At 44.4% G+C, this 18,924-nt stretch overlaps 1 protein-coding gene across 1 annotated transcript; it reads left to right on the forward strand.

The window, feature by feature from the left end:
- The first annotated feature begins 1,523 nt into the window (after positions 1-1,523).
- On the forward strand, positions 1,524-18,706 carry COPS3 (COP9 signalosome subunit 3). Its single transcript, XM_083711679.1, has 12 exons — positions 1,524-2,144; positions 9,273-9,402; positions 9,668-9,780; positions 9,876-9,925; positions 10,982-11,074; positions 12,256-12,435; positions 14,164-14,304; positions 14,923-15,096; positions 15,400-15,486; positions 16,357-16,470; positions 17,607-17,687; positions 18,397-18,706. Exons 1-12 carry the CDS (start codon positions 2,090-2,092, stop codon positions 18,448-18,450), a joined length of 1,272 nt encoding a protein of 423 aa, XP_083567805.1. The 5' UTR covers positions 1,524-2,089; the 3' UTR covers positions 18,451-18,706.
- The last annotated feature ends 218 nt before the right edge of the window (positions 18,707-18,924 follow it).

Below are 18,924 nucleotides of genomic sequence, written 5' to 3' on the forward strand. Positions count from 1 at the left end.
GCAGGAACTTACTGGAACTCAGTTCCGGCACCTGTTAGATGGATGCCATTGCCATTATAAGAGAAGCTTTCATGGTGAGTTTCAGCACCTCTTTTTCAAGAAAGATGAAAGCACTGGTGAAAGCCAATTTTTCACAAAACATCTCCTAGATCATAATTATCTCATTTATTCCATACTGTAGCCCAGAACTCTATCCTCACTGCTTCTTGAGCAAATCCCATTTCCTCCTCAACGTTTCTGGAAGCATAACAGACTGCAGATTGAAGTAGGCCTCATTCACATCACCTGTTTATAATATGTGGGTTACAATACACTATTTTTGTTTACTCAGAACAGCTGTTCACCATATGAACATATATGGTTTTCTGGAGCATAAGACATGAGATGATGAAGGTGAGAAGAGGTCACTGGCAAAAGAGATACAGCTTTGCCAAAAAAACCACCCTGAACTTGAAGTGCTGTTCCATTATTAGGTACAGACTGGATATACATCAGCCCCTGATGTCCACACTGGGAATATCAAGTGAAGGATGAGCTCATCTCTTCTTAAGATTTCCTGGTATCGTGCTGCTCACAGCACAACTGATTTCCCCTCTCTCAAATGGGACCTCTTAATATTGGCGCCTGAAATGCATTTCTCAAAAACAAATGTCATTTTTAGAAGGTTCCAGAAGAAGCATTGAAAGAACTGGTTCTGAGGTGAGGTGGATTGCTTTGTGTCTCCCAAATAATTGCTGCCCTGTTGGCATGGAAATTAGAATCCTCAGTAGAAAGTTGGCACACAAAAGTGCCACGCTCAGCAGAAAACAGGAACTCTTGTGTACTCTTTATGGATTTGAGTCTACTTTATCTAAAGCAGGCTTCCTCAACCTCAGCCCTCCAGATGTTTTTGGCCTACAACTCTCATGATCCGTAGCTAGCAGGACCAGTGGTCAGGAATGATGGGAACTGTAGTCTCAAAACATCTGGAGGGCTGAGGTTGAGGAAGCCTGATCTAAAGTATCTGATGAAGTAGATTCTCCAATTCATGGAAATTTGTGCCATTAGGCACCTCCTGCCCCTGAGCTGTTTCTCTGCAAGTCAGTCATTATGAGAACTACTATTTAATAAAGGTTGCCCGAGTTTGCTTTCTTCCTCTTTCCTCCCTATCCATTTTTCCTTTTGTAATGTGGAAATTTTTTTAGATTGTAAGGCTGCAGGCAGGGACTGTCTTATTTATAACTGATTTTATGCAATTGGCTGTGCTTTCTTTGGCCCAACAGTAGGGTACAAATGCACCTAAATAAATAAATTAAAATGTGTTGATCTTTAAATTGCCACAAGGATCTTTTGTTCTTTTTGCTTATGTAACTATGCTACACTCCCCCAAACAGCAACAAAACAATGATGATGATACGATGATGTGATGGAGAAGTGAGAAGCAGAGAAGTGAGAAGCAGCCATAACCGGAAGATGCCATGTGCTTCTGAGTGGCGTGAAGTACTCTGCGTGACATCACACCGCGTCTGACGTCACCCTGACCCTTAGCAACCAGACTGGGTTGTCGCTGCATTCTTACTATGTTTTTGTATGCTAGACAGGGTAGAAAGCTGCAAAGGGCATTGTTGCCACCTAAATATCTTATGTGGGAGGGAGATAAGGCAGTTTATTACGGGCTGGGTGCTTCTCCATGACGACACTTTGAAAGCAGACAAGGCGGGTTGCGGCGCCACGCTAAAGAAGCCACCCTTCCCCGGTCCAAAACGCGCTGCTACCGAGTCGAGAGCGCGAGTGACAGTTGGCGGCTGCCTCTGTTTACACCGGGGAAGGCCGCTTCCGGGTTGAGGGCCTGGAGCGGCGGTTCCCATGGCAACGCCCTTGCTTAGGCGCGCGCGCCGGCGCCGGCAATGACGCCCGGGGAGCTCCGCCCCCGCGGCCCTCCGAAGCGGCGTCTGATTGGCCCTGCGCGGGCGGAGACGCTGCCTCAGGAGGGAGAAGAGGCGACTTCCTCTCCTCCTCCCGCCCCCTCCCCCTCCTTCCCCGGCGCGGGGCCCGCTCCGTCTCCCCCGCCTCGCTGCTCTCCCGCCGCGGCCTCCCGCGAGCCGCCAAGATGGCGTCCGCCTTGGAGCAGTTCGTCAACAGCGTCAGGCAGCTCTCGGCCCAAGGTGACCGCCGGGGACCCGGGCTGAGGGGGCGAGGCCGGGTGGCTGGCGGGGTGTCAAGCGCGGGGACCCGCCGGGCGGCTCCGGCTCTCCTCGGCCCCCAGCCGCGCACGTGAATGGGCAGAGCGAAAGCGGCCTGGTGGGAGGAGGAGGCGGCGGTGGCCGTGGAGGGAGACGTGGGTTCGAATCCCGCTCCTGGGTGGTGGTGGGTGTCGGGGAAAGAAGCCCCCTGGCTGCCTTCTCGGGAGGGAGACGGGCGCGGCTCCCCATTTTCGCGTGTCGTTTTAGGATTAACCCCTTTAACGTTTGCCTCGTGCAAGGGATTTTTTTTTGGGGGGGGGGGTTACAGATCCGACGCATGTTGTAAAGGCGGTGGGGGAAGAGGTTTAGGGATGGTTAGAATGAAATGGTGCTGGAACTCGTGGACAACCAGTGAGCCTTGTGGATCAGGCCAGTGGCCCATCTTTCTTTCGCAGTGAATGAACATTTGCCTACGGGGAAACCAGGACCTGAGCACAAGACCATTTTCCAGCAACTGATATTCAGAAGCATTGCTGCCTCCAACTGTGGAGGCAAAGCTTAGCCACCAAGGCGAGTAGCCCTGTCCTCCGTGAATTTGTATATTCTGTCTTTCCAAGCCATCCAGGTTGGTGGTCGTCATTGCCAATGTGGGAGCGAGTTACAGTTCAACTATGCGCTGCATGAAGATCTTCCTTTTATCCGACATAAATCTTCCAACATTGGTGAATGGTGGAATTATAGCATTGCAGAGTTGGGAGGGACCTTGAGGGTCATCTATTCCAACCCCCTGCAATGCAGTAATCTCAACAAAAGCATCCATGACAGATGGCGATCCAGCCTCTGTTTAAAAACCCCCAAGGAAGGAGGGCCCAACATCTCTCGCAGGAGTCTGTTCCACTTCCAAACAGCTCTTAGTGTCAGAATGTTTTTTCTGATGTTTAGTCGGAATCTCCTTTCTTGTATCTTGAAGCCACTCGTTCAGGTCCTATGCTCTGGAGCAAGAGAAAACAAGCTTGCTCCATCTTGTTATGTGGCCGCCAAGACCACATAACACCAGTCTTGAAAGATCTACATTGGCTCCCAGTACGTTTCCAAGCACAATTCAAAATGTTTGTGTTGACCTTTAAAGCCCTAAATGGCCTTGGCCCAGGAGACCTGAAGGAGCGTCTCCACCCCCATCGTTCTGCCCAGACACTGAGGTCCAGCTCCGAGGGCCTTCTAGCGGTTCCCTCACTGCGAGAAGTGAGGTTACAGGGAACCAGGCAGAGGGCCTTCTTGGTAGTGGCGCCCGCCCTGTCGAACGCCCTCCCATCAGATGTCAAAGAGATAAACAACTACCTGACATTTAGAAGACACCTGAAGGTAGCTCTGTTCAGGGAAGTTTTTAATGTGTGGCATTTTAATGTATTTTAATATTTGTTGGAAGCCGCCCAGAGTGGCTGGGGAAATAATTATTATTATTATTATTATTATTATTATTATTATTATTATTATCTTCCATGTCCCAACCCTTTAGATATTGGAAGCTGCCTTTCATATCTCCTCTCAGTCTCCTCTTACCCAGGCTAAACACACCCAACTCCCTCCATTGTTCCTCACAACAGATAAAAGCAAGGACTTCTTACACAGCACTTAGTTAAAACTATGGAGATCGGTTCCCCCAGGAGGCCGTGGTGGCCACCAACTCTCCTATGAGAAAAGGTTGCAGCATTTAGGACTTTTTAGTTCAAATAAAAGACAAGAGGTGACATAGTAGTTTATCAAGAAAGCAGGAAGAGAGAGGTTTTTCTCCCTCACTCAATGCTAGAACTTGTGAACATCTAGATTAATAAAATGTATGTTTAAAAAAAAAAAGAACGAAGCTGAACGTTGGAAGATTCAGGACAGATAAAAGAAGGTCCTCCACACAGTTCAGTTAAACTGGAATTATCTTCTGCAGGAGGCAGTGATGGCCCCCAACTTGGATGACTTTAAAAGAGGATGAAACACATTCATTGAGGACAAAGCTATCAGTGGCTTCTAGCCACAATGGCTGTGTTGTACCACCACTGTCACATGTCATATTTCCGAATACCAGTTGCTGAGAATTGCAGCTCGGGAGAGTGCTATTGCATTCATGTCCATCTTGCAGGCTTCCCACAGACATCAGGTTAGCCACTGTGAGAACAAGATGCTGGACTAGATGGGCCATTGGCCTGATCCACCCGGTTCGCCTTATGTTCTTATGTTGTTCTCATGTCCTGCTTGTGGGTTTTGTGGAGGCTCGCCAACCCGTGTTGCTGGCCGCTGTGGGATGCTGGACTAGATGGCATTTGCTCCAATCTGCTTGATGTTGCGTTCTTATGATGCTACTGCGTCAATAAGCCTCATGATGATAATGCAGCCTTGAAACAAGCCTACCAATGTTACTGTCTGCAAAACATTTCTACCAGCTTGCTGGAATCACTAAAAAAGGATGGAGTGCACTGTCTGTTCTGCAGCAGCCTGCTGTGTTTCTGTGCTGGCTACTTGGTGTATATCTTCGGTGCAGAAGAGCAATAGAACCCTGCATCCTTCCTTCATCAATCACCTTATTCATCTGCATGGAATTCCTTTTTGGATATGGTTATCAAGCTAATGCTTAAATAAGGTGATAATGTGTGCAGCCCTGAGCTCCTTGGAGGTTAAGAGGGATATAAATGCTAAAACTAGGTTAATAATAATAATAATAATTTATTATTTATACCCCGCCCATCTGACTGGGTTTCCCCAGCCACTCTGGGCGGCTTCCAACAAAATATTAAAATACAATAGTTTTTTAAACATTAAAAGCTTCCCTAAACATGGAGAAGTTTCCTTTTAGTGCCTTGCACCAGGTGGCTGTGACAGCCACTACTATTACTACTAACAGTAATTACTACTACTACTACTACTTATTGTTTTTCCCCTATGTTTTTAGCTATTCATATTTTCACCTTGAGTCCCTGCCGGGGGGCGGGGAGTGGGGTGTCAATAAATGGATTCAAATAAATAACTACCATTGTTATTGGGGCTTTGAAGAATAACATTAAAAAGGACAGATTCCTAACCAACAAGGAGTTTAGTCTACTTTTTGACAGTAGAAAAGGAATCTTACAGAGATGAGGGTAGCAAGTGCGAGTAGTTACTAATCCTTAGGTTTGATTTTGAGCTACAAGCCTTGAGGTGATGGGCTTTGAAGTTGTTGTGGGGAGGGGAGAGATGGAACCATCTACCCATTCAGAGCAAGGCTTCAAGGCACAAGGGGAAGAATGAATGGGGGCAAGACGTGAATGGCCATCTTGCCAGAGTTCTGCCATGTTGACAGAACATTAGGAAAACCCTACCAGCCCAAGGAGATCCTTTAAGTTTTATTTGAATGTTTATGTCTGCAGACAAGGAAGTTTCTAGCACTAAGGTGAAACTGTGACACTCCCTTGCTATTTTCGCTATCTTTTTTTTTTTACTGCTATTGTTTTGCTATGTTATAAAATTATTTTTGTATAGTTTGTTTGAAATGTATTCCTGTTTTCTGTGTTGTTAAGCCACTTTGAGCATATTTTTTGTAGCAAAGCAGCGTACAAATAAAATGAAGGAAGGAAGGGAATAGATGCTACCAAAACAAGCCAGCCCTAACTCAGCACAGCTCTGTTCTTGCTCCCTCTTCAAAACATATTGCTGCATCTGCTCAGCATTTGTTAAGCCAGGGTTTTCCAGAAATAAGATGGGCAGTGCTACATGCATAGGAACAAAGGCTCAATGTCTACAGGGGATTTTCAGGGTTAATCAGGGAACAGAAGTGAATAATCTTGCAAGTTCTTTTCAGACACAGCCTGACACTTCGCATTGAACTTTGTGGCAGTTGGAAAAGGGGTGCCAGCATGTTGGGGAGGAAAATGAGGAGGGGTGAGAAGTGTTGGGGAGCACGTCTTTCAAACGTTTTGTGTGCTATGTTTTACTGGTGTGGTTGTTTTTAAACAGCAGTGCAGAGCCGGGAACCTGCAGCCCTCCAGATGTTGGTGGAATCTCGACTCACATCAGCCCCTTCCCAGCATGTCCAGTGGTCAGGGATGGTGGGAATTGTAGCCAGAAGCATTTGGAATGCCAGAAATTAGCCATCGCTAGTCTAAATAATGGTTCATCTTTCAGAGAGGAAGGAGTATATGTCTTACAAAAAAGATACAATTTATGCTGCCATTCTGTTCTCTGATTCGTACCCAAACCTTGCATTCAGAGGTTATGGGGCATCTTGTGAATGTGACTGTTGTGTTCTTCTGATGAGGGGTTTGTAGTGTTGATCTAACTGGTAAAGCTTATGTGTGAATGAGAAACACTGAGTGTCTTATGCATACTGTAGAAGTTCAGCTTAATCTCCCCAATATTGTTTAAACTCAGGTTATACTCTGCATGCACTTAATTTTTAAAAATCTTGCCAGTCTCTGAAATATGCATTGTGTTTAATGATAACTTCTATGCACTTTGCAAAGAAGTTGGGAAAAGCATCCTAGTGAAGAGATGGTAATTTTTTGGGGGGTCAGACCTGTTTGAATTCATGACTTAGCATGTGGTTGAAAGCATTAGAATAGCTTCACAGTGTTCTGCAAAACCTAATGTACGTTTCTTAATCTTTAGCACAGCTATATGTCTTGCAGAACCCCAACCCCATGCCAGCTACCGCTTCTGCATGCAGTAACATGTATCTTGTTTGGGACTGTTAATTGGAACAAAGGGAAGCTTTAAGGTCGTCTATGCTCTTTAAAAAATAGCTAGCACTGATGCTTTCTAATTTTGCTCCCAGTCACTTTTGACTGAGCCAAAGTAATATTTTGTATTTGTGGTCATTAGTTTTGAATTTGGAGCACAGTTTTGTGTACCTACAATAGATGTGCTCAGAGCTGTAAAAAATTTCATACTTCTAGGAATCCAGGTGTGAAAGCATTTGCATTATTATTTTTAAAAAAGCTCAGTTTTCTTGGAGAATTCACATTTACTTTATTTAAATATATAAGCAACATTGTACAGTACATTTATTTTATTTTTTTGCATTGTAGAGGGGCAAATATCAGGCTTGAGGGATCGATTTTTTCTCCCAGATCCCTGAGATCCACTAACTAGAGCCAGATTTTTGCATAGTGCTGTAGCTGAGTGCACAGACCTCCACTTGAATACATGCATACCCCGATAATTTGTTTTTGTTACCAGCTGTCAACCTTGTCACATAAAAATCCCCTCCTCACCCCCCACTCCAACTTTCCTTCATTTCAGAAGCCAGTGACAGAGGCTTTCACTTGTTGTCATTGTTAAAATGGCTGGCAGTCAGAAACCCTTGTTGGGCTGCTGCACATCACCCAGATATCTAATGCTAAATCTAAATCTACTTTTTTGCTCAGCCTGCTCTATATAAATGCTTCATCTAAGGTTTGAGGAAAGATTGTACTCTTTTTTCACTAGCTGGCCTAGGATTTCAGCTGTGGTGCTGTCCATGGTATTTCATGTGTCTCGGGATTTTCAGTCTCATACCTCAAATTCCAGCTGTTTTAATCTGAGAATTAAACCCGCTACAAAAGTGATGCATAATTCAGATTATATTAGAATCTACTTCAACTCCCACAAACTGATGCTCTTGCTTATTTAAAGCTTGGAGACTAAGGATAGCTAATATGATGCTCTCCAGATCTTGTTGGACTCCAATTTCTGAACATGGGTGCTCCCTTCAGCTGTTGTAGCCAGTAGCGATTGATGAACCTCTACATCTCTGTGGATTCTAATCTAGCCTTTCTCAGCCTTGGGTGCCCAGATGTTTTTGGCCTACAACACCCATCATCCCTGACCACTGGTCCTGTGAGCTAGGGATCATGGGAGTTGTAGGCCAAAAACATCTGGGGACCCAAGGCTGAGAACCACTGGACTCTAATCCTTGTTTCCCAAGCTGCCTTCCAGCTAGTGGTGATTGCCTCACCTTATGACAGTGGATTTTCAAGCGTCGTGTGAATTGGAGGTGGGGAGATGGACTGTAGAAGCCCCATTCTCTTGCACTTTACTCGGAGCTCTGAGCTCAAGTTTTGTATGGTGTCATGATGGGTGTTGTCAATGGTGTTGAGTAGGAGGGGCACTACTTTAGTTTCGGCTGTGGGCAGTGGTGGAGGGGTTCACATGGTGTCTGCAGAATAATAGCAAAGGAGGCGATCAGTTTTATCTGCAGCACCTGTCAAAACACCCCTCTCTCTCTGTAGAAGGCACCCATTGCCTTCCATGATTCCATTGTACAGTGGTGCCTCGCAAGACAAAATTAATTCGTTCCGCGAGTCTTTTCGTCTTGCGGTGTTTTTCGTCTTGCGAAGCACGGTCCGTCGCAACTGCGCCTCTTCAAGTGGCTTTAGGAAAAAAGCGAACAAACTCGCAAGACGTTTTCGTCTTGCAAAGCAAGCCCATAGGGAAATTCGTCTTGCGAAGCGACGCAAAAACCAAAAAACCCTTTTGTCTTGCGCGTTTTTCATTTTGCGAGGCATTCGTCTTGCGGGGCGCCACTGTATTCCATCATAGAATTGTAGAGTTGGAATGTATCTCTCTTCTTCCGTAAGAGGCTTTTCACCACTACGAATGTACTTATGAAGAGCCAATCAGCGCAAACAGGTTCAGCTCAAAATATAGCTAAGGTTCATTGGCAGCAGACACACTCCCTTCTCTTCTCTGCCCCTTTTTTCATTTCTTCCTAGACCGTAACAACAGTGCTTCAAAGATAGGTGTGTCCTTCCCCTCTAGTATAGCTCACAGAGGAGAAAGGATATATGTGAAGCATTGTCTTCTCACTCGTTGCCCAAGATAATGATGCTGATCATATTTCCATGGCACATGCTTTTCATGCAGAATGTCGCTGACTTCCCCAGGTAGGTCTGGTGGGCAGGGCTTCTCTCTGAAATCTTGGAGAGATGCTGCCAGTCAGTGTCAGAAGTACTGACCAAGGTGAGCCAAAGGTCTGACTTGGTGCAAGGGAGCCTCCTGTGTCCTTGCACTTGGTGCAAACTCAGAGGGTACATAAAGGTGCGACAGGGAGCCTTTGCTTTATATACTTTTACTGAGCTGAAATGTAACAGCCCCTTTTTCTTGTTCCAGGGCAAATGACTCAGCTTTGTGAACTGATCAACAAAAGTGGAGAGCTGCTAGCAAAAAACCTCTCTCACCTGGATACGGTGCTCGGTGCCCTGGATGTTCAAGAACACTCCTTAGGGGTTCTTGCAGTCTTGTAAGTTACTTTCCTTCATTTGAAATTTTTGAAGCAAAGGTTTGAAAGGGTGTACGGACTTGCTGTATGCGAGTTTTTATATTTTTATTCACGAAGGTTGCATATTACTATGTTTCCACTGCAAGAAATGTTAGAATGTGCAGATTGAAGCAATGGTTCATTGCCTTTGGAGCAGTCCTGTTCTGCATTCTGGCAGCTTTTAAGAGCCGTGCCCATTTTCACGTGAAAGCTCCTGTTAAAACGTGGGTTCTGTCTTTGTTTTCAGGTTCGTGAAGTTTTCCATGCCCAGCGTCCCTGACTTCGAAACGTTATTCTCGCAGGTCCAGCTTTTTATCAGCACTTGTAATGGGGAACACATTCGATACGCAACAGACACTTGTGAGTTACTTCAGCAGCCTTGCATCTTGCCACGTTTGACATGTTCGCCTTGTGGGGCTTCTCATTCTTTCTTTTTCTTGTTTCGTTGTCTCTAGTTGCTGGCCTGTGTCACCAGTTAACCAATGCCCTTGTGGAGCGGAAGCAGGTAAACAAGCCCAAACATGCTCCAGATTCTCTTTCGGGTGCTGGGATAGTTCATGTCTTCTGGCCAACTAAAATTTTGCCTTTCCTCATGCACTAACTCTGAGCCTTTTCTCTTTTCTGTTGGTATGTCCCAGTTCACTTCTTTGGAGTATGTTGCACAATATAACTTGGCTATTTTTATACTAGAGGAGGTATTTTTATGCTGACCCTGGGACCGGCGGTATGTTTCCCAGCCCTTCCAATGCCTGGGATACAGCAAAACCACCATGCCATGTTAGATCACTGGGCCTGGTAGATCACTGGCACCATCAAAGGAGGCCTTGCAGATCGCATTCCAACCTGTTGAGTGTCATCTGGCACCAGTACAGAGAGGGGCCTTCTTCATGGTAGTGCCTAGCCTCTGGGGTGCCCTGCTCCTTGGTTTTTTTTTGGGGGGGGGGGAGACACTGACGATTTGGTGCCTCTGCCATTTAGTAAAAAATTATTTTATTTATTTATCGTTGCTTTTCTTTCAAAAATGAAAATCAGCGTGACTTACAAAAAATGAACATTAAGACAGAATTAATTGGTATTTGTATAAATTGTATAATTGGGGTAATATTGGAAAACCAATATAAATTATTGGGGGGGGGGGACCAAGGATTGAACAGCCTAAAATACATACATACATCCCACTCTGCTAAAATTAACATCCAATACTTGGGTGAATGAGTGTTTTTGCCTGCCACCTAAAAACTGCTAGTGATGGCACCAGGTGTGCCTCCCTGGGAAGAGTGTTTCATAAAAGTGGGGCCACCACTGAAAAGACTCATTCTCAGGCCCTCCCTGATAATTCACACTGTTTCCTTCTGCTCTTTTATCAGTGATGCTTGTTTTCTGTTTTAAATGATGTGAACCTTTGTTTTCCTTTTGTGATCTGCAAGATTTCTTTTTAATGTAAGCGGAGGAGAAATGTTATTTATTAAAGTCAGTTGTTGGTGGCTTTTCGTTTATAAGTGCTGCCGTTAGGGTCCCTTGCGGAGGCTTCCCTAACGGAGACCTGTTACCTTTCTGACAGCCCCTGCGGGGAATTGGCATTCTCAGGCAAGCCATAGACAAGATGCAGATGAACACCAACCAGCTGACCTCAATACATGCAGATCTTTGCCAGGTAAGGGAATCTGGAAGGCTAACAGGCTGAGTGCTTTTGCTTCAAGGTTGCTCACAGTGCAGGAAGCTTCATCAAAATATCCTCATGATCCCTTCCAGCCATGTATATTCCAGTGAATAGCTTGAAACAAAAGTAAAGGCTCATCAAGTTTGTCTGCTGCTTGCTGTGCTGCTGCAGAACTTCTGAGTCACGGCGACCTTTCCTGCAGCACTGCAGAGTTCCTTACAAAGCTAGTTGTTCACAGTGGGCAGTTGGTCAACAGTGACATGGCATCTCCCAGTTTAGCTTTCGACTCAACCCCGGGAATAGAGGAAGTTGCTTATAGCAATAAAGTATTCCAGATACCTTGTGCCGACAGTAGCCTTGCGACTCCAGGTACCTGTGTGAATTGGCATCAAGTCACTTCAATGGACGGAGAAGCTTGTTCCCTTTCTCTTTCAGTCTGGCTCCAGAGATGAGACAAGCTGTTAGAGGATCTGTAATACCATGCTTTAAATAAAAATAAAGCCTAACCAGAAAAGTACCAAATAGAAACAAACGACGCTTAACGCACCTTTGTATAACATGCATAACCTTCAATGGTTCAGTGTGGAACAGTTAACATGTTTTAGCATGAATAATAGTGGGACTCGCAGGCGTATAAAGTGGGAAGGCAGTCAAAAGTTCTGCTACACCTACATTAACCCAGTTTTTTGAAAGAGTTATTCAAGCATCCTGATGAAGCCGTTTGCATGTTTTGTAAACGCAGTTGTGACCACCCTCTAATCCTATCATGGCCAAACTTGGCCCTCCAGCTGTTTTGGGACTACAACTCCCATCATCCCTGGCTATCAGGACCAGTGGTCAGGGATGATGGGAATTATAGTCCCAAAACAGCTGGAGGGTCAAGTTTGGCCATCACTGCCCTAATCTCACTCTTTCCTGACTGCCAATGTAATGGTCCATATTTCTCAGGAGCCCAAATTATTAGGTTATTTCACTTCAGGGAGGAAATGGTTCTGAGACTCCCAGCATCTCGTTCTTTCATATGGCTTCATAATGTAATTCTGTTAGCATTTTGCCATGACTTGTGATTAAAGCTCTGTTCTTAAAGCAGGAAAGATTGGATTTGAACAAAGGCAGTGTGTGAAAGTGGCTGGTTGGTTTGATTTTTTTGGTAACTCTGGTCTGTTTTGTTTCAGCTCTGTTTGTTAGCAAAATGCTTTAAACCTGCCCTTCCGTATCTAGATGTGGACATGATGGATATTTGTAAGGAGAATGGGGCTTACGATGCAAAGCACTTTCTATGTTACTACTACTATGGTGGAATGATATACACTGGGCTGAAGAACTTTGAAAGAGCACTGTACTTCTATGAGCAGGTAACTTCCCCCACCTCACCTGTGTGTTGAAGGAGAGCTCTCTGTGCCTCAGGAGGGGTCAACTTCAGGCTGTAACAGCTCTGTTGATGGGCGCATCAGAAGCTACTAGATGTCCCCAGTCATCTCTGGTTGCAGCAAGAGCCTACAAATAATGAAAAAGAAGACTTCCTCCACTTACAAAACCTATCCTCACCTGGAGACAATTCTTAGCACCCATAACAGTATAGGCCGTTAGCAAATCTGTGCTGTGATTCAACATAGTTCAGGAACAAAGGAAAAAACATGTCTGCTTCCCTTTGTGTCCAGCAAAAGCAACATACAACGGAAGTTCCCAGCAGACTGTGCTGGACGTAAACAGGCATGTGATACACAACAGTCATGCCTGAACCTTTTAAGGTGGAATGGAACTATATCCTAACAGTGTTCCCTTTAACTGACGTTTCTGCCTAACAAATGGATTGATATACAATATTGGGGGGGACCTATTTCAGCCTGAGGCCACATCCCCTTCTGAGTGACCTTGCGAGGGCCACAGGTCAGTGGTGGGTGGAGGCAGAGGCATAAGTGGGCGGAGGAATGGATGTAAATGTTACCTTGGGTACAATAGGCTTGTTTCTGCGTGCACACACACACACACACCCCTCTCTCCTTCATCCAGTCAAGCAAAAGGCCTGATCAGAGTTCAGGGAACGTATCCCAGCTGGGCAAAATCGCCCAGGGTGCAAAACAGGGACGTGGTCCGGGGGAGAGTTCCAAAGGCCAGATGGAGAGGCTTGGGGGCTGCATTTCTCCCCTGCAGCTGAGGTTCCCCACCCCTGGTATACAGATATAAAAAAGAAAGAACAAAGGGAAGTGACCAAGCCGTTCCCATATCATAGAATCATAGAGTTGGAAGAGACCACAAGGGCCATCGAGTCCAACCCCCTGCCAAGCAGGAAACACCATCAGAGCACTCCTGATATATGGTTGTCAAGCCTCTGCTTAAAGACCTCCAAAGAAGGAGACTCCACCACACTCCTTGGCAGCAAATTCCAATGTCGAACAGCTCTTACTGTTAGGAAGTTCTTCCTAATGTTTAGGTGGAATCTTCCTTCTTGTAGTTTGGATCCATTGCTCCGTGTCTGCTTCTCTGGAGCAGCAGAAAACAACCTTTCTCCCTCCTCTATGTGACATCCTTTTATATATTTGAACATGGCTATCATGTCACCCCTTAACCTCCTCTTCTCCAGGCTAAACATGCCCAGCTCCCTTAGCCGTTCCTCATAAGGCATTGTTTCCAGGCCTTTGACCATTTTGGTTGCCCTCCTCTGGACACGTTCCAGTTTGTCAGTGTCCTTCTTGAACTGTGGTGCCCAGAACTGGACACAGTACTCCAGGTGAGGTCTGACCAGAGCAGAATACAGTGGCACTTTTACTTCCCTTGATCTAGATGCTGTACTCCTATTGATGCAGCCCATTATACCATTCCTTGTTTATTCCTAGAAAATAATTGCTGGAAACCCAAGAGCAAGCATTGATTTAGGATTGTGGTTTCTTTGGAAGAAAACAGAAGTTCGTTTCTCTACTGGAGCACACAAGGAGCAACAGGGGAGAGCTTTTGCTTCATGTGCACAGGATAATCTGCTTGACCATGGCTCACGGATTAGGACTGCAAATACAGCCTCTCTCTGTGTATTTGTTTGTTTCTGGTGATTTTCATTTGCTCCCTTAATTTTTTTTCTTTTGCAGGCTATAACAACTCCTGCCATGGCAGTCAGTCATATTATGTTGGAATCCTATAAAAAGTATATCCTAGTTTCATTGATACTACTTGGCAAAGTGCAGCAACTGCCGAAGTATACCTCCCAGATAGTGGGTAGGTTTGTTAAGGTAAGACTCCAGAAATCCTGTACTGGTGCATTATTTATTTTTTTAAGGCAAAACTGTGATGGAGAAGAACTTTAATTACAGTAGTTCTTGGGCCATAGCAGTGCAAAAAAGTGGAAAAAATTAAAGCAGAAAACAGAATTTACAGGAACATGCATCAAAATCAAAACTTGCTATTTAAAATTGAGCATTAGTAAACGTAATAATTGGAGTTAATAAAATGAATGGGCAAAGCTGTGCAGTCGGAGTTGTCTGTTTTCTTTCCTGCTTTTAGGAAAAAACAAAAGAACAGGAGATTTTTGGGAATAGCAGACTCATTCCAGGTTATAAGGAGAAGAGGTGTTGCTCAGTGGTGGTGCATAACCTTTGCAGTCCACGTCCTCTATTCAATCCCTGGCATCCCCAGCTAACAATGATTTTGGGTAGCAGAGGTGGGGAAATCTTGGGGCCTTGGAGAGCTGCTTCCAGCCAGAGCAGGTAGTACTGGACTAAATAGACCAATGCTTTGTGTTGGGATAAGACAACTCTTGAGACCACTAGCTCCTGGTGGGGGTCCTCATTGGTGTTTTGAGTTGCCCTTCTCTGCATTTGAAAAAGTCTCATTTTGCTTTCTCATCACAGCCACTTAGCAACGCCTACCATGAATTAGCGCAAGTGTATGCAACCAATAAGCCCTCGGAACTACGGAATCTGGTGAATAAGCACAGCGAGACCTTCACCAGGGATAATAATATGGGTTTGGTGAAGCAGTGCTTGTCATCTCTCTATAAAAAGAACATTCAGAGGCTAACTAAGGTGAGGCATCCATTCTGCTGTATTCTTATGAGTCCTTGGGAACGTTATGCAGGTGTGTCTTAGCTGAGGGTCTTTTGCCACCTGCCAAAATTGCTTGTCTGGTTCTCATGGGTGCTTTCATAAAGTCTAAAATGTTACCTGCCGACAGCATCACACACCTGGCTTCTGATTATCCTGGCTTCTGCCCTTTTGCAGGCTTTCAGGGGTGGTCCTGGGTGTGCTGTACAGGATGCTAGTTCCCCATGGGAGTTGGTCAGAGTTTGTAGAAATCTCTAATGAATCTGCTCTGCTTCTGGATTTCAGACATTTTTAACACTGTCGTTACAAGACATGGCAAGTAGAGTGCAGCTATCGGGGCCTCAGGAAGCAGAAAAATATGTCCTTCATATGGTAAGGAATGTTGCTTTTTGAACGAAATGTCAAGTCGGATTTATTTGAACGTCCCTTTTCTGCATATATTGCTTTCAGTAGCGATCAAGTTAATTGCAGACAATTGAAACTAGAGATCATATGGAATATGCACAACTTACGGACCTAACATATAGAATAAGAGAACAAGAAGAATATAAGTTTAAAGAAGATTGGAAAATGTTTATTGAATATACGGAGGAAAATAGTGCTTATTTGAAAACGTGGGCAGCATTAAGATAAATTCAACAGTGTAAATAAGTTTTGAGGGATGTAATAATGGAATGCTGAATGGTTTAGTTTATCTAAATTATGCAGGGATTTATGTTATGCAAAATGAACCATGGAAAGAGAAGAAGGGAAGTCATTGATATTTCAAGGTTGTTCAAATGAATATTCTAAAATGTGAAATAGAAAATTTAATAAAAAATTATAGGGGGGAAAAGAAACTAGATGTCTTTGCAAGTAGTCAACATTAACCAGTACAGTAGGATGATAATGAATATTCCTAACAACTTAATTTACCAGGATAGGCAAAGTTATTATGATATTATTATGATATTATGATAGCACAAATCAAAATGTATTGATCTTCATGTCAAAACAAGGGTGTTTTTTAAATTTTAATTTATTATTATTATTATTATTATTATTATTATTATTATTATTATTATTTGGAGACCACACATTCCTGGTTATGAGATGGAGAGGACTCCCTTTCTTGGAGGTTTTGCTGTCAGTTAAGATGCGGGAAATACAGGCAGTTGGAGGGTCTTCTGGGTGAGATGGCAGAGGCAAGATGAAACAGGAACAGCGCCCAAATCATAAAACACTAAAATCTTGTTATTTCAGATAGAAGATGGCGAAATCTTTGCAAGTATTAACCAGAAGGATGGTATGGTATGTTTCCATGACAACCCTGAGAAGTACAACAATCCAGCTATGCTTCACAATATCGATCAGGAGGTAAATAACCCTTCATTTTCACCTCGGTTATGGTTGCCATGAGCAGCCGAACGAGTCAGGAGAACAGCAAGCTCTGTGGCACACTATGAATTCCCTATTAATTCTTTAAAAAAACAAGCATGCAAATACCTAGCACAACCCAGAGTGGGTTCTAGTCACTGCTGTGCCAGCTTTCAAATTTTCTGGGAGGTGTTCTGATTTAACTCACAGGAGATCATTGAAAAACATCATTCCTGCCCGCCCTCCTGCCAGGAAGTCTGAAGCAGCATAGTTCATTCTGTCCCCACCTTCCACTTTCTCCTGTATGGACAGAGCCCACCCCCAGAATCTTCCAGCCTCGCAATTGGGATGAATTCAGGCAGTGAATTTATGGAAAGCAAGCACTTAAACTGATGCTGCTTATGAAGTTGAAAGGCAAGATTCTGGATATAAGAGAGAGTGATAGCTGATTTAAACGGCGCTGCTGAAAAATCTCTGGGTGTTTACTCTCAGATACGTCGCCCTGAGTTTCACAGGCCTTGCTTCCAGGTGTGTGTTCATAAGATGGCAGTCCTCTAAGCTGGGAATCTATCATTGAGCCAAGTGCTAAATAGTGGCTGGGATCCTGGTGCAGATTGCTGCGGTTAAACAATTGGGCATCGAGGAAGCCTCCCGCCAGCCTCTTGCAGACCACCCAGACACCTTTCAACAGATCCCCTTCCACCTTCTGTCTGTTCCTGCCATAGAAACATCAGAGGGGATGGGCCAAATTCCTTCCTTGCCCTTGGTCGCTGCATTTCAGAATTGATTGTGGCTTTGGGCAGCGGTAACTTCCTGATGGTTACCTTGACTGGCCCAGTGAAAATGCATTCAATGTTCTCTTCTTCCTTGCTGCCCTGCCCCGGATGCCTGGGTTCTTATCAACAAACGCGTATTTGTAACGATACCCAAATCTGTAAAGCAGCAGTCTTGAAGTGAATGGCAAGGGAGAGAGGATAAAGAGTTCAAAGTGGTTGCTGGGAAGGATTCCAAGAGTCTGGCAAGCAGGCTATATATGTGGTGCCTGGGAATTCTGGCACACGTCTGACCATAGGGCTTCAATGTGGATGCTGAAGCTAACAAACGGTGACTGTCCTGTATAATCTGACTCTCCCCAGATGCTGAAATGTATAGAGCTTGATGAGAGACTGAAAGCCATGGATCAGGAGATCACTGTGAACCCTCAGTTTGTGCAGAAGGTAAGTGGCAGGACTCAGCTCTGTTTGGCCTTTTTCATAGAATTGTAGACTTGGAAGAGACTCTGAGGACCAACTAGTCCAGCCCTCTGCAATGCGGGAATATGCAGATGCCCCATATGGGGATTGAACCTGCAACCTTGGCAATATGAGCACCACGCTCTAACCAACTGAGCAATGTGCGTGGAAGTCAAACGTTAAGCTTGCATGGAAGCAAGCACCCTTTTTTGAACAGAAAGCACAGTGCATTGCTGCTTATCCAGTGGCTTGCGCCATTTCCACACACCCCTCCTCTCTCCACCTTACAGATTAGTCCCAGCGGTGCTGTTTCCTATTTTGCTGGATCCACAAGGACACGTTTCTCTTTGTCACCCCCAAATTACAGCTCTTTTTTACCTGACTGAAACATAAGCCAAGAAATGGTTTCAGAGTAATTTCCAACATTTAGAAAAATCACACGGGGAAGAGGGAAAGAGGCGTTGATTGTTAAACTACTCTGGGAATTGTAGCTCTCTGAGGGGAACAGGAGTCTCCTAAGAACTCTCAGCATCTTTCACAAACTGCTACAGCCCTCAGGACCTTTGGGGGAAGCTGTGACTGTTTAATGTTGTATCATAGTGCTTTAAATGTATGGTGCGAATGTGGCCTGTACTTTTTCTTATTGCCTGTGTTTTGGAAGTAGGTACTAACAACTTTTCCCTTTCCTTGACAGAGTATGGGCTCCCAGGAAGACGAATCAGGAAGCAAACCATCCAGTTATTCTTGAAAATCACATTTTACTTGCTACTCTGTCATAGAGCAACAAAAAACAGAAAAAACTAAAGAGAACCACCTTTAGGATCAGAGTGTTTAAAAAAAAAGAACTGTTTCGCCTGGACATTGAGCAAAATTAAAATGATGTCTTCTCAGTACGGTGTGATTCCCCAAATATTCTCTGCAAGAAAAGGAAAAATCTCATTCTGTTGTGGATTTATCTTGAGGTTAACATCGTTATTGCATTAAATAATTTACTTTTTGTTTTACATGGCTTTGTTTTCATAATGGCCCTTCTTTTCCTCCATGAGACATTCAAGAAGTTTTATGTTGCTTCTTCGGGGAACAAGGCAGGGCTAGTTGGTCTAAAAGCTTTTTTTTTTTTTTTTTTTGCCTCATTTGTTTGAAATACAACCTTTCTCAATGAACTTTGTATATAAGCAGGATAGCTTATTATTAAGGGAGGGGGAATGGTTTATCCCCCCCC

This window comes from Podarcis gaigeae (genome assembly GCF_964106915.1).
Source record: "Podarcis gaigeae genome assembly, chromosome: 14".
Taxonomy (NCBI): domain Eukaryota; kingdom Metazoa; phylum Chordata; class Lepidosauria; order Squamata; family Lacertidae; genus Podarcis; species Podarcis gaigeae.

What these genes read in the sequence shown, in the direction of transcription:
- COPS3 (XM_083711679.1), top strand. Translation starts at nt 2,090, where the DNA reads ATGGCGTCCGCCTTGGAGCAGTTCGTCAACAGCGTCAGGCAGCTCTCG. An exon ending in ACATTCAGAGGCTAACTAAG is followed by an intron (nt 15,097 to 15,399) that starts GTGAGGCATCCA and finishes TCTGGATTTCAG; the next exon opens with ACATTTTTAACACTGTCGTT. An exon ending in TTCACAATATCGATCAGGAG is followed by an intron (nt 16,471 to 17,606) that starts GTAAATAACCCT and finishes GACTCTCCCCAG; the next exon opens with ATGCTGAAATGTATAGAGCT.